Raw genomic sequence first — 12,777 nt, 5'->3', positions numbered from 1 at the left:
CTTTTAAACATATATAGGAAATCCTTATTTCTTTTTCCTTAAATGTGTTATCATTTTTATCTTCATTGATTTTTGGGATAGGGAGCAAGTTATCTAGATGACAATGTAGTGAATAAATTGGGAGGTTACACAAAGATAGAGGAGGTTGGCGTGTATTTTATTTTAAAACTTCTGATAAATAGAAATATTGGTACTTCTTACAGGAAAATAATAAAACTTTAAAAGCTATCATCACATATAAAGTAAACTGCATATCTAATTTTTATGTGTTTAATTCACCAACTAAGCTATATTTCTTAATATTCATTTAAAAATATATCAGAAAATATGAACTTAAGAAAAGAGAGTGCTATTTTTCTCAAGATGACTGACAGGATTATTAATCAATTTAAGTCATTTAAACATCCTATGAAGATGAATAGATTTTCCTTAAATGGTCATTGTGAAGATTAAATGAAGTAAAGCAAAGTGCCTGAATTATGCCCGGCACATAGGAAATACAGCTTTGCTATTCTAGAGCAGGGATGGGCAAATTTTCTCTGAAAATATTCTAGGCTTTCCAAGACACACAGTCTCTGTCATAACTACTCAACTTAGCTATGCAACTGTAGCATGAAAGTAGCCGTGCATAATATGTAGATGAAGGGGTGTGGGTGTGTTATAATAAAACTTTATTTACACAGTGAGAAGTGAGTTGGATTGGCCTGTGGATCATAGTTGTTGACCCTTGTTCTTAAACCTTTACCAGGTTAAAGTTTCACCAAAAATACTTCTCCATGTCAGGAAAATAAAGTAGGCAAGGAAAATTAGCAAATGCCTGCACAAGGAAAACATTTGGAGATCTATTGGTAATAAATGTGTTGGGTCAAGCCTGAATTTAAAACCAAGTCATTGACTCTTTTGTTTATTGTCAAAGGTTTTTGTTAATAATGGTGTTCCATGGGCAATTAGAAATAATTAAAAAATGGGTAAAATATATACGAGAAAAGCAATAATATTTAAAAATCATTAGAAAATATCTTTAATATTTAATCTCAGAGATAGTAGGGCCCTATAGGCAGGCACTAATATACTGTAAGTGTAGCTGATGTCATTATTTTAGGTGAAAATTTAGCAGAACACTTCAAGAGTATTAGCTCATTAATATTTTCCTTCAATAATACCATTACTGGGAATCAATTTTAATGATTTATAAAAAATATACAAAGTTTTTCATCACATAATAATTTTTTCAAAAAACTCTGGAATCAACCTATACATACAAATAATTGGGAAATTATTAATTAAATTATGGTATATCCATAAATATAGCATATAATCATTAAAATATGTTTATATTTATGATATTTTATTAACATGGGCAAATGGATATGACATCATTCTCATCAAACCATAACAAAAAATTATAACTTTTAATATGAATACAGATGTAAAGAGACTAAAAGAAAAATCCGAAAGGCAAGTGGTAGTAGAGGTACAATTAGATATGATCCCGATTTATTTAAATAGGTTTGACATTTCCAAATGTTCCGTAATTAGACATTTTTCAATCAGAAAAAGTATCATTTTGCAATGTGCCTCATGTTACTTTTCAGTACATATTCTAGACAGTAATAAAGCATGATGCTATTTATGTATTATAATTAATATTCAAATATTTTTCATTAAAATTCCTATTGGATTTTCTAGGTCCCAGTAAAAATTTTGGATATACCCATCTATATATTGGCACTAAACCTTTGGACCTTTGGTGGACTACTTTCTTTAAAATGCCTTAAATATAACAAAAATACCATTTACTTAAAAAAGTTCAAAATGCCTGACATAGAAATAAACTAATTAATCAAAGGAGACCAAAAATGCCAGCCCATGTTCCTATCCTAGTTGCCTGGAAAACACTTACCTGTCCTATAAAACATAACTCAGATATCATCTCCACAGATCTTTCCCTGCCTCTGCCCTATGCCATATCCCTTTTCTGTGCTCCATCCATGCATTGAGCATTCTTTTATGTTTTGACTCATCACACTGTACTCTCCTTGCTAGTACTTGCCTGATCCCCCAGATAGATAATGTGCCCCGAGGGCCAGGCCTCTCTTAGAAATTCTACATCCCAGCCATCTTATTTCAGCGGCTGGCACACAACAGGACTGAACAAAAGTTTCATAATCTAATAAGCATGTGACTGTTTTTTACAAAAAGCAGCATCTAGGACAATAGCATCGAGGTATGTACACACACAGACGTGAGCCATTCCCAGCCCATCACTCCATTCTAAGATAAACACAGCACTACACTACCCAGATCCCAGGTGTCCCTAACAGCCACAGTCTATTTCCTGAATTTACTGTTTTGTTTTTTTTATTTTGGCATATTATGGGGGTACAGATTTTAAGGTTTCAATAAATGCCCTTCCCCCCTCCCCCCACAAGTCTGATTCTCCAGCATGATCATCCCCCAGATGGTGCACATGTCACTCATTATGGAGAGGGGGACAGGTACATACTGTTGTTTTTAAATCAGAAAGTCCCTAAGAAAAACATTAAATGCAGCTTACCTGTGTGTCTGTCTTTGAGGGCAGTTTTACACATTTCGATCCTGGCTGAATGAAATGGCACATAGCGGTCTTGCGGAGAAGCAACCAGCACGACATTTTTAAAATACTGCAGCCCTGTAACAATTAGCCAGTTGAGGGTTTTATAACCAGCAAGTTTCAACTTGGAGGCGTAGGGTATGAAAATAGCCAATGTTTACAGAAGGATAGATGATGGACAGCTGAACCAGGCTTGCTTGGAAGGACTGAGAAGGCCAATCTGTCAGCAGCCCTGCTTCCTCACTGGCCATGGAAACCACGCAACTGTGATTGTGATCGCTGCCATCTTCTGTGATCATTCCCATAATGCAAGGAGAGTCTTCACACCTTGTGCACTTCCACATTACAGAGTGTGAGTGAAGGCATAATATCAAGCCTTCCTGAGAACAGACCCTGTCTCCTGCTGCACAGTCAACATAATTGGACAATGTTGCACCTGCCCTTTTCATAGGTGGGCCTGTGCCTGGGTTAAGTTGGCCCAGTTGGTCCTGTGTAATTATAACATTAAAAGCTTGGTGGAAAGTGGAAGCTACAGCTTTCTGTGTGTCAAGATGACCCTATACACACCTCGGGTCTCATCTCTCATGTGCCTCTTGTGTGACAGGCCAAGAGAAGCAGGGTTCTTGGGTAGCTGTTGGATTCCCAGGGAATTAAAGCTGCCTTGCATGTGCATGAATCAAGATAGCATTAAAGCTAATTTGTGTCTCAGGAGTTGGATCTCAAACTCATGAATGCAGGTGCGGAGAAAACCACCCACCTGTTTTTTGGCTTAGTTGATAGAGGAAACATTTGCGCAAATCAGCGTTGTCCCTGAAGGTCAGCTGCAGTAGAGACCCAGATTTCTTCAATTTCTGCATTAGCCACAAGCCTAGGAAGACAAGAGCAAAAAACACAGCAAAAATCAAAACATAAGCCAAAAAAGAATTGGAGTGGAATTGGGAAAAGATTAACGTTAAATTGTAAATTTTAGTTAAGAGAGTAGTAGACATTTCAGCAAATACTTGGGAAGTCAGAGGTAAATTTGTATTCTTGTGTACTGGTGGCACGGATATAAAATTATCCTGCAAAAGGATACAGCAACAGGCTTTGGAGTCGTGAAACTATCCATACCTTTCGTTCCATTCAATCTCATGAAAATGAAGCCTAGGGAAATAATACTCAATATGAAAAGTATGTAAGAATAATCCTTACAGATGCATTTAGAATACTGTAAAATTACTAAACATCTTATTTGAGAACCCATCCATTCAGCTATGCTTATGTAAACACCAACATTGATGAGGGTAAGTATTATGTCACCACAACAAATGAATGTAACAGAAGCACAAGGAAATAAACAAGATACAGTATGCACATATATTGATTTCTATGCCAATGTGTCAGTGTGCACAGATAAGTAAAATAGACTATACAAAATTACTCTAGATGTGCTGGACTGGAAGAATTTTTGGTGCTGCCTCATTTTTTAATGTTTTGTGATATTGCAAGATTAATTTATAATTATGGAGGAAAATGTGCTTTAACTCATTTGTTTTTGCCCAGATTATGGCTTCCTTGGTTTGTAAAGACAGAGTGCAGAGGAAAGTACTTCTATTTGTTATGTGTCAATGTGTCAGATGACTCATGTTCACAAGTAATGGCCTCAAAATAAAAGTAAGCAAAGTAATTGGACCCATGTCAGGAGGGAACCATCTGAGTGTAGGGACGGTACAGGGAATGGTGGCAGAGGCCTGGAATATTGGCAGGGACAGGGGAACTCATCAGGGGAGACCCTAATGCCACATAATGGGTTTGAACAATTAGGGACTGATGTATTTGTTAGGAACGTGATCTAATAAACTATTAATTATAAGACCCAAGGACCTACTTGGGCTTCCTCCCACCAAATCATGTCACTTGCTCGGCTCACACCCCATTTGTAGTATCTACACTACCGGGTCTGCAGGGTGAGTCTAACATCCCCTCGTGTCACGGGAGGCCTTTCAGTGCTTGGCTCCTGCTGAGGGCTTCATCATCATCTCCTGCCCCGTCAGGAAATGCTGCATTTCTGTCGCAAAGAACTACCTGCAGTTTGCTGATTACACCAGATTATACCATATTGCTACACCTGCTATTTCTTCTACAAAGAAAATGCTTCCCACCATTCCCTATCTTAGAAATTCTGCTCATCTTCCAAAATATGTTGAGCCCTGCTTCTTTACCCTCTGTGACGTGCTTCCCTTACAACACAGATAAAATCACAAGAGCCTCAAAGCCATACAAGTAAGCAATATAGAATTCAGCTCTAGATGGCCTTCTATAAATTCTAGTGGACTTCGTGTTCCTTCTCCTGTTTAATCCTCAGGAATTCTATGACACACACATACACATACTCATGTGCCATAGATATATATACACACATATAGACTATATATGTGTGTGTGTGTGTATCTTTACCCATACATATATACACATGTCATAAATGTATTCATATGTATGCATAAACATATATAAATAACACACATGATCTCCATTTCACAAACAAGGAAAATGAGTATCACGGAGATTAAATGTCTTGGTCCAAGTCTTCCCTCAGTGTCTTAGTCAGAACTTAACCACAGGATGGTCATGGAAATGACACGATTCAGAGTCCATGTTCTCTTCATTACAACATTGTTCCTCGTCAATCTTTTCTAACCAGATACCCATGAACATCACCTTTTTGCTCACAGACATTTGAAGGCAGAAAAGATCTTAGAAAACATCTAGTCTCACTTTACTCAGCTCTCACACAAAAGGACCACATTTGTCAGCCCAGGTCTCTTTCCACCATTCCCTGCTTAGAAGAGGCTCCAAAGTCACAGGATTCCATCAAGAACTTCTGCCTCCAGTGTCGGGTCCCCAGTGCCCCACATGAATTTTGAGAAGTGACGAGGCTAGGAGAAGTCTTACCTGTACTAACCAGAGCACTGTTGTTGTACAGGGTCCCCAGGTGAGGCCCAGACAGTGACAGGAACGTGTGGAGTTTGTTGAGGTAATACCGGAACCGGGGCCGTGTAAGAACCGACCTGATGATGATGTTGCCAAGGGAATGGCCAATGAAGCTGTGTGGAGAGAGAAAGGGTGCAGGTGAGTGCCACAGTGAAGGCTGCTGCTGGGGGAGTGATGGCTGGACGTGTCCTAGAGCCAGCACCCTCCACCCCGCAGTGGGTCAAAGGGAGCTGGCAAAGAGAATGGGGGCGGCTAATTCACCCTCATCAGGTTCCCAATCTCTGACCACGTGACCCCTGATACAAGGTCTTCACAGACGGTAGTTCTATGTCCAGAGTGGTCAGAGGAGAAGCATGGGCATTTTGCATTATCAGAGCCCCTTCCCCCCACCCCATGTGGTTTCCAGGCCTTCTCAGTCCCCCTGGGGGAAGGGAGGGTCCTTTCTGAAATGCATCTCTGGGGATTGAATCCTCCTGGTCGTTCACAGGGTAAAGTCCCAGCTCCTCAGCCTGCTGATGAGGCCATTCCTAACCTGACTTTGGATGACCTCCGCAATGTTACCCATTCCTTTCTTTGCCCACTGTTTATTTCCTGACCTGCCCATTCTCAGCCCACACTGTGTGTAACCCCCTCCTACAGGGTCTGCTCCAGCCATGCTGTTACTTACTGATCCCTGGATTCAACACATCATTACTTTCAAATTAAACAATCATTTAGTGAAACCCTACTTATGAGAGGTATACCTCCCTACCTTTTCTCATGATAAGCATGAAACCAGGGAAGGGAGGCAATGAACGTTAGCTTATGAAGCTGCACTGCCTAGCTTACATTCTTTTATTTTTATTTAACCTCTATAGGCCTCAGAGTCATTTATAGAATTAAGGGAATGATATTTTATCTCTGAACACTAAATGGGATAATGCCTATTGAGGGATTAGCACAATATCTGCATAATTGAATGCTCAACAAATGCAAGCTATTACTATCATCTTAATCACTGGAATATTTAGACCAAGTTATTTGTTATTGCCTGAAGATAAAAGCAGTACTGAGACTGAAATCTTCTCATTGGTCAGGCAGGTCATTCAGCTTTTTGATGGATTGTCTCAGTGCTAGTTCCATTTAATAGATAAAGACCCAGAAGCTCAGAGATTTAGAAAGGATTTAAAAAGATTATAAAAGGTCACACACCTGGTACACTGAAATTCAAACTTGTAGATGTTATAAGAACAAGAATTCAAACCTAGGAATTCTCGTTTGAAGTCCAATATTCTTTTTCCTTTGCTACTAAATGTTTCTTCTCCCCAACACACACTGTGACAAGAGTGTGTCCACCAACCCTAGTACTCCTGCTCTAAATGCAATCTATTCCATTAATGGTCACACAATAACCTAGCCCAGTGGTGTGCAGAAAGCATCATACCAAACTTGCATACAGCAAATACCCCAAAATGTCTCCCTTCTTCCCCCACCATTAACTACCTGTGGTTTCCTTTTACCTAATTCGGGATATGGAGAGGTTGTACAACTGAATGTGTTGAATGATTTCATCCAATAACCGGTCCGTCATGGTATCAAAATCTGCAAATGTGTCCATCTGGAAGGAGAGAGAGGAACAGGGTGTTGGGTGGGTTTGTGGCCAAGGCCGACTGTGTGCACAGCCTGCCTTCTCCATGAATCACCACGGTGCACTCCGGGGTGTGCCTAAGCCTGACGTTAGAGCTGCAGAGGGAGGCTTGACTTTAGGACAAAAGGCCCACAGACTGGGGCTCTAATGACAAAACACGGGGATGCCGAAGCATCCTCAGTTAGGAGAGTGACTGAAAACCAAAGGGCGAGATGGGGGAGATGGAGAAGAGTAGCAAGCATATGGTGTCCACGCCAAGACATGTGTCACTCCGAAGCCCTCGTCCTGTACCTGGCACAGCCTGCAGCCTGTGCAAGGAGGCCATGTCCACAAGGCAGATGTCAGCTTTGGGGGGGATCCTAAAGCCACCCATGTCTTAAGAAGGCCAGCTGAAGGATCCACGAGTGTAAAAAGAAGAGAAATGTCACACACATCTTTGAATATCTGAAGGACAGGCACAGGGGACACACACTAGATTGGTTTCTATAACTTCAAGTGCCAACCTTTGGAAACATGGATAGAAGCCATGGGGAAGCATATTTGGGGTCAACATTAAAAAAAATAATAATAAAGTTTCTTGTAAGTGGTGCTGTCCTACATTGTCATGAGCTGCCTAGAGCTGTGCTGTGCTCCAGGCTGGGAAAGGTGAACAAGAGGTCTCCTGAGTGTTCCTCAGGGTGGTGGAGAAGAGAGTGTGTGCAACAGAAAATGAGAGGTTCGGAGAAGGCCTCTAGCACCCACTGCCACCTGCTGCCCCATGAGCTTCACGGAACAAGAGGATGAAGCAACTGCAAAGTCTCTCAGCTTTCCTGGGACAGGGAAGGACTCTGGGTGCAGCTCCCTGCTTGTGGGGCCTGTGCCCTGGACCAGTTGCTTCCCCCTGTCTACAACCTCAGTCTCCTTATCTGCTAAAGGGGTACAGTGTAGCCTGCTCCTTAGCACCATTTTAAAGACTATGTAAAATAGACATAACACACCCATGACAGATGCTGCAATTATCATTACTTCTAACTTTTTAGAGCCTGTTTCCTCCACTGTAAAATATTAATTCAACAGATTGATTAGTAAATAAATGATTGTAATTATGAGGTCTGAGTTGAGCATGATGCTTTGAAAATCGTTTATACTCTTTAAAAAAGAGTATCAGGTCCTCCCCAACCAGGGAGTTTGGAAAGGAATATCCTACAAATGCATCTGCTTATGAGATTTACAACTTTCAAAAAGTAATGGCAATGCCTTGTAGAACATTATCAATGCTGAGTGGCCAAATCCTACAATTAAGTGACTTATAAAGACCCAGCTCTGAGGCCCCTGTGGCATCCAGGTGGAACCCAGCATCAGAGTGTGGCTGGATATACACAACCAGAAGGCTGGATTCGCGACCATATCTCTCTTGCTAACAACATGCATCGTCCCTGAAAAGAAAACGTCACTAGCACAAAACACAAACATGAAGCCAGCCAGTGCTGCTCACTTCCCTGCCCCTTCCTCTGAGCACCCTCGGCATCCTCCCTTAGGCCTGGGTCACGTTTGGCCACACGTTAAAGGTGGATGTGCGCATGAGTTATCTTCCCAGAGATCACGTATGATGCCTTCCTCTCCACGAGAGACTGACAGTGGAGCCCTATGTCACTCCCAGAGCTTTTGTAAGGAGACTCTGGTATCAACATGTAGGAGAACTGCTGTCAGAATGAAATGAGGAAATTGGCAGAGAGGAAGCAGAGGATGCTCAAAAAGTGATTGTCTTTTCTCTTCCTCCCATTTATACCTCTTTGTATCACATGGTACACGATTTTGTACACAGCAGGTGCCAAAGAGAAGGTAACAGGACTGGGCACTAACAGTGGATAAATGAGGTATTACTTTCCAGTGTTTGCTGCTTGCTATTCTCTGCACAATTCCCATTCGCAATGGCCAAGGGACCCCTTGGTTACAAGCAGGTCTGTGCTTCCAAAGAGTACTCGGGACTCAGCCCTGTCAAGTTCCATGGTGTGGGAGCCAGCAACAACCCTCCACCCAGCCCCAACTCTCAGTCACGGGTTCTCTAAAGTCTCATCTACGTTGACAGCTCATTAGGGCCCAAGGCTCAAGCTGCCTTGAAATGGGAAAGGCCCCACAGGTCATCTCTGTCTAATAAAGTGGTCATAACCCAGCTTTATCAGTTACATAGATGCTAGTGACAGTCACCTTTCCGCCAGTGTGGATTCATGTATCCACAAATAGTTTATGCTCTCAGCTGCCACCGGCCCTAATGTCATGAGGTCAAAAGGCTGCAGTGACCTAACTCACATGTTTTCATTTCTTACTCTTTCCTCACCCTTCCTAAAGAAAACAGCAGGTCTTTTCTCTCCACTCATCCAGGTGGCCGGCCAGTGTTCTTTGCAAGGTCTGCCTCCTATCTGTGTGAGCCCATAAATGATCACAGTGCCTTTAGGAGGCTCATGCAGGGCATGCCTCTGGGGTTCTTTTGGTTCTGAAGTTTTTGTTGCCATACCTGATTCTTTTCAGACATTAGGAAGTCCAGTTTTCCTCCAGGGAGCCCCAGTTCTATGAAAGTCTTCACCAGCCGGAGGTCTGCACTGTTCCCTGAAAATAACAGACACCCCCCACCCAGCCCCATGGTTAATGACACAGACAAGGTGTCACTCAAGAGATTTATTTCTACCTTTTCTCCCTTTCCCATCGGATTTTTTTCCTATTTGGGGGTAAGCAGAAAATAAAAACAACTAAAACAAGTGCTCCTCTGCCACCCCACCCAGAACACACACAGAGTCTGGTCCTTCCAGCAGTCCTGCCTCAGTGGAGTTATTCCCTGATCTACCAGCACATGGCTGTGAACTCTCCATGCAGGCCCAGCGGGAAGTGCACAGCCTCTCCTTCCATGGCATGTTCTATTCTCCCAGGACATTTTGCAAACGGTGTCACCTAATGACTGATATGGCACAATGTGACACCTCTTAAATTATTTGCTTAAGACAGAGTCTATCTAATTCTGCCATTTAAAGGGAATCAGCAAGCCCCCCCTCAGTAGGCCAGTCAAGGCACAGTTATCTAAACAGAACAAGAATCCCCCTTGGGGACAGGAATCATGACAGAGCAAGCTTCATGGAGGCTCAATAGTGGAAACCAGGAACAGAGGACTAAAAGGTTAAGAAATGGAGGCTATAGCTAATCGTAGAGCCATGAAGGAGATGCATTCCCTGGAATAAAAATCATGTGAAAATGAATTTGATATAACAGAATAAGATTCTCATTCAAGTACTGTTAGGCATGCATTCCATGCAGGTCACAGGAGTTCAGTTGTATCTTAATCAATTTTTGGCCTATTCTTTAAACAGATCAGGACCCTGTGGAGTTGAAAATTAGAAGCCGCTTATTTGGATATATAGGTTACCTACTTTACCATAGTTTCAAAGTAGTTTGTATGATGTAAGTGAAAATATAATTAATTTAATATCATTCTTTATGAAACTACCCAATGATTCAAAGGAGGATAAAAGTGACACATGGCATTTGGGGTAACTCCAGGTGTTTGGAAGCATCCCTAATCTTTAAGGATGACTCAGTATGCCCAAATGCCACTCATGCTGGTGGTCTGTCAGAGCACATGTCCAAACTTACAGGGTCATAGCCATAAATAGTCATATTCCTTTTAAAAATATGTGTATGTTGTGGTAAGAAATTAAATGCTATTCATTCCTTCTGTCAGTTCTGACAGTAAAATTAGGCTCTTTGGTTTTATTGTTTTTGTTCTTGTTAAAGTTCCCCTAATGAAATTCTAGGACCTGTCTTTAAAAAAAAAAAAATAAAACACAATGAAAAGTTGGAAGTGTTTATATTTAGCATAAAGTGTTTATGTTAGGAATGAAAATGCTGCCACCCCCTTTAGCTACTGAGGAAAAGAGGACCTTCTGCAGCTTAAAACTTTCTCAGAAGATATAATTTAATAAGATGTTAAACTGAGAACATTGAGATTAATAAAAATCTTGGGCTTATTACACAACATGAAGAGTTGTGCAAATATTCATAACTGTGATCAATGTGTACACTTCTCTGTTAATATAAATATACCCTTGGAGACAGAATTTGAACAAAGGCATCCTGTAAAATTCTGGAGTTGAGACATAATTCACCTTGAACTAGAGAAGTAACCTTAAAAGAAACCTGTGCTCGGGATCAGTTGTCCTCTGAATGACCTGGTGCCCAGGTGACCACATTACCAACAGCTCAGTTTTCTGACATAGGACAACACTGGCAAAGCTGCTCTATCTTTGTAACTTTCTTCTTCTCCCACATACATGATACAAGCCTATCATCTGACCAGACGTCTTATTTTAACAAAATTTGAGAATCTTATCTCATTTTGATGTCATATCATCGAAGAAAGAAAAGCAGCCTGGACATGCATGGCATTGAGGGGATGAGTGAGAAAGTTTTCTTTGTTCCTGCAAATCCTGGGACTTGGTGGAGTAACTGGTATAAAATGTGACCCATAAGTGGGATATGAATAAAAATGGGCAGAAAAATAACCTGAGCTCCTCAAAATGAGTTCATTTATTCATCTCATGCGTGTCTTCCTTTATTCCTGCCATTCTATTGACTCATGAATTCCATCAATTCACGCATTCTCATTACTGTACTCATACATTACATTAATATATTCATTCCATTCATTCATTCACTCAATTCCTTCTTTTATTTTATGCATTCATCCATCAATTACTCACTCTATTTGTTCATACATTCCATTTATTTATCTGTTTATTTATTCCATGTATTCCTTCAGCCACATGAATTCATTCATTTACTCAACAGATTTTTTGTGTGTGTGCCAGAGAGATATTTTCTTTGAAAGCAAGGCCTTGACATATGCCTAGATTTATCATAGCTACTGTCATTCCACAGTTGTTAATTGTATGTTTTGTTGAGCTAATACCTGATCTAGATTAATTCATAAGTATCACAAATTGTATGCTGTACAGAATTTTGAGGAGGAAACTTTTTTTTCAGAACTCACCATCCAGGCCATGGACACAGACAACCAGGTGAATCCCATCTTCCAAATTTTCTTCCTCTTCCTCTGGTGGGAAATATGGTATATCAGAAGCTAGTACAGATAAGTCACTGTACAGAAATCCTTCAATCTTCAGTTCTTTTTTAAATTTTTCTTTGGCCTGATAAAAACTGGAGAATACACTAATTAATCACAAGCCAAGCCATGTATTTCATGTTGAGCAGGAAATGATGTGGGCTGGTATGTAGGAGTGATGAGTGCCCTCAAGCAAAATATCCGCTAGCAGCAAATGCCCAATGTGAGCCCTCTAGGGAGATACTAGTGAGTGAAGCTTTGTGCTGAACAAGGAGGCAGCAGCACTCCAAAAAACCAAAGGTTCTGTGGGTTTTGGCTCTGCATATTTCTATGTGGTTGCTGCACTGGACAGGAGACAGGGGTGATAGGACTTCCAAGGATCCATCCAGCACCAATGACCCATGCAATCTTTCCAAAGATCTCCCCAGAGCAAAAGCATCTTGACCTGACACACAAGTCCCCATGGCCTGGCTTTGCCCTGCTTCTCCAGCATCACAG

The 12,777-nt window shown here is 41.1% G+C and overlaps 1 protein-coding gene across 2 annotated transcripts in view; it reads right to left on the bottom strand.

The window, feature by feature from the left end:
- The window catches only part of FAM135B (family with sequence similarity 135 member B), a 277,802-nt gene that overhangs the window by 7,509 nt on the left and 257,516 nt on the right, over positions 1–12,777 (bottom strand). For both annotated transcript variants that reach the window (XM_012735958.3, XM_012735960.3), the window contains exons 14-19: positions 12,208–12,374; positions 9,685–9,776; positions 7,063–7,160; positions 5,525–5,676; positions 3,351–3,461; positions 2,558–2,671 (exon numbers count right to left, since the gene is read on the bottom strand). In XM_012735958.3, the coding sequence (XP_012591412.2) occupies positions 2,558–2,671; positions 3,351–3,461; positions 5,525–5,676; positions 7,063–7,160; positions 9,685–9,776; positions 12,208–12,374 (734 nt within the window). The remainder of the gene's footprint in view (positions 1–2,557; positions 2,672–3,350; positions 3,462–5,524; positions 5,677–7,062; positions 7,161–9,684; positions 9,777–12,207; positions 12,375–12,777) is intronic.

This window comes from Microcebus murinus, chromosome 7 (assembly GCF_040939455.1).
Source record: "Microcebus murinus isolate Inina chromosome 7, M.murinus_Inina_mat1.0, whole genome shotgun sequence".
Lineage (NCBI taxonomy): Eukaryota > Metazoa > Chordata > Mammalia > Primates > Cheirogaleidae > Microcebus > Microcebus murinus.
Note: the sequence above shows the minus strand (reverse complement) of the source record. Positions and strands in the feature narration are given on the sequence as shown.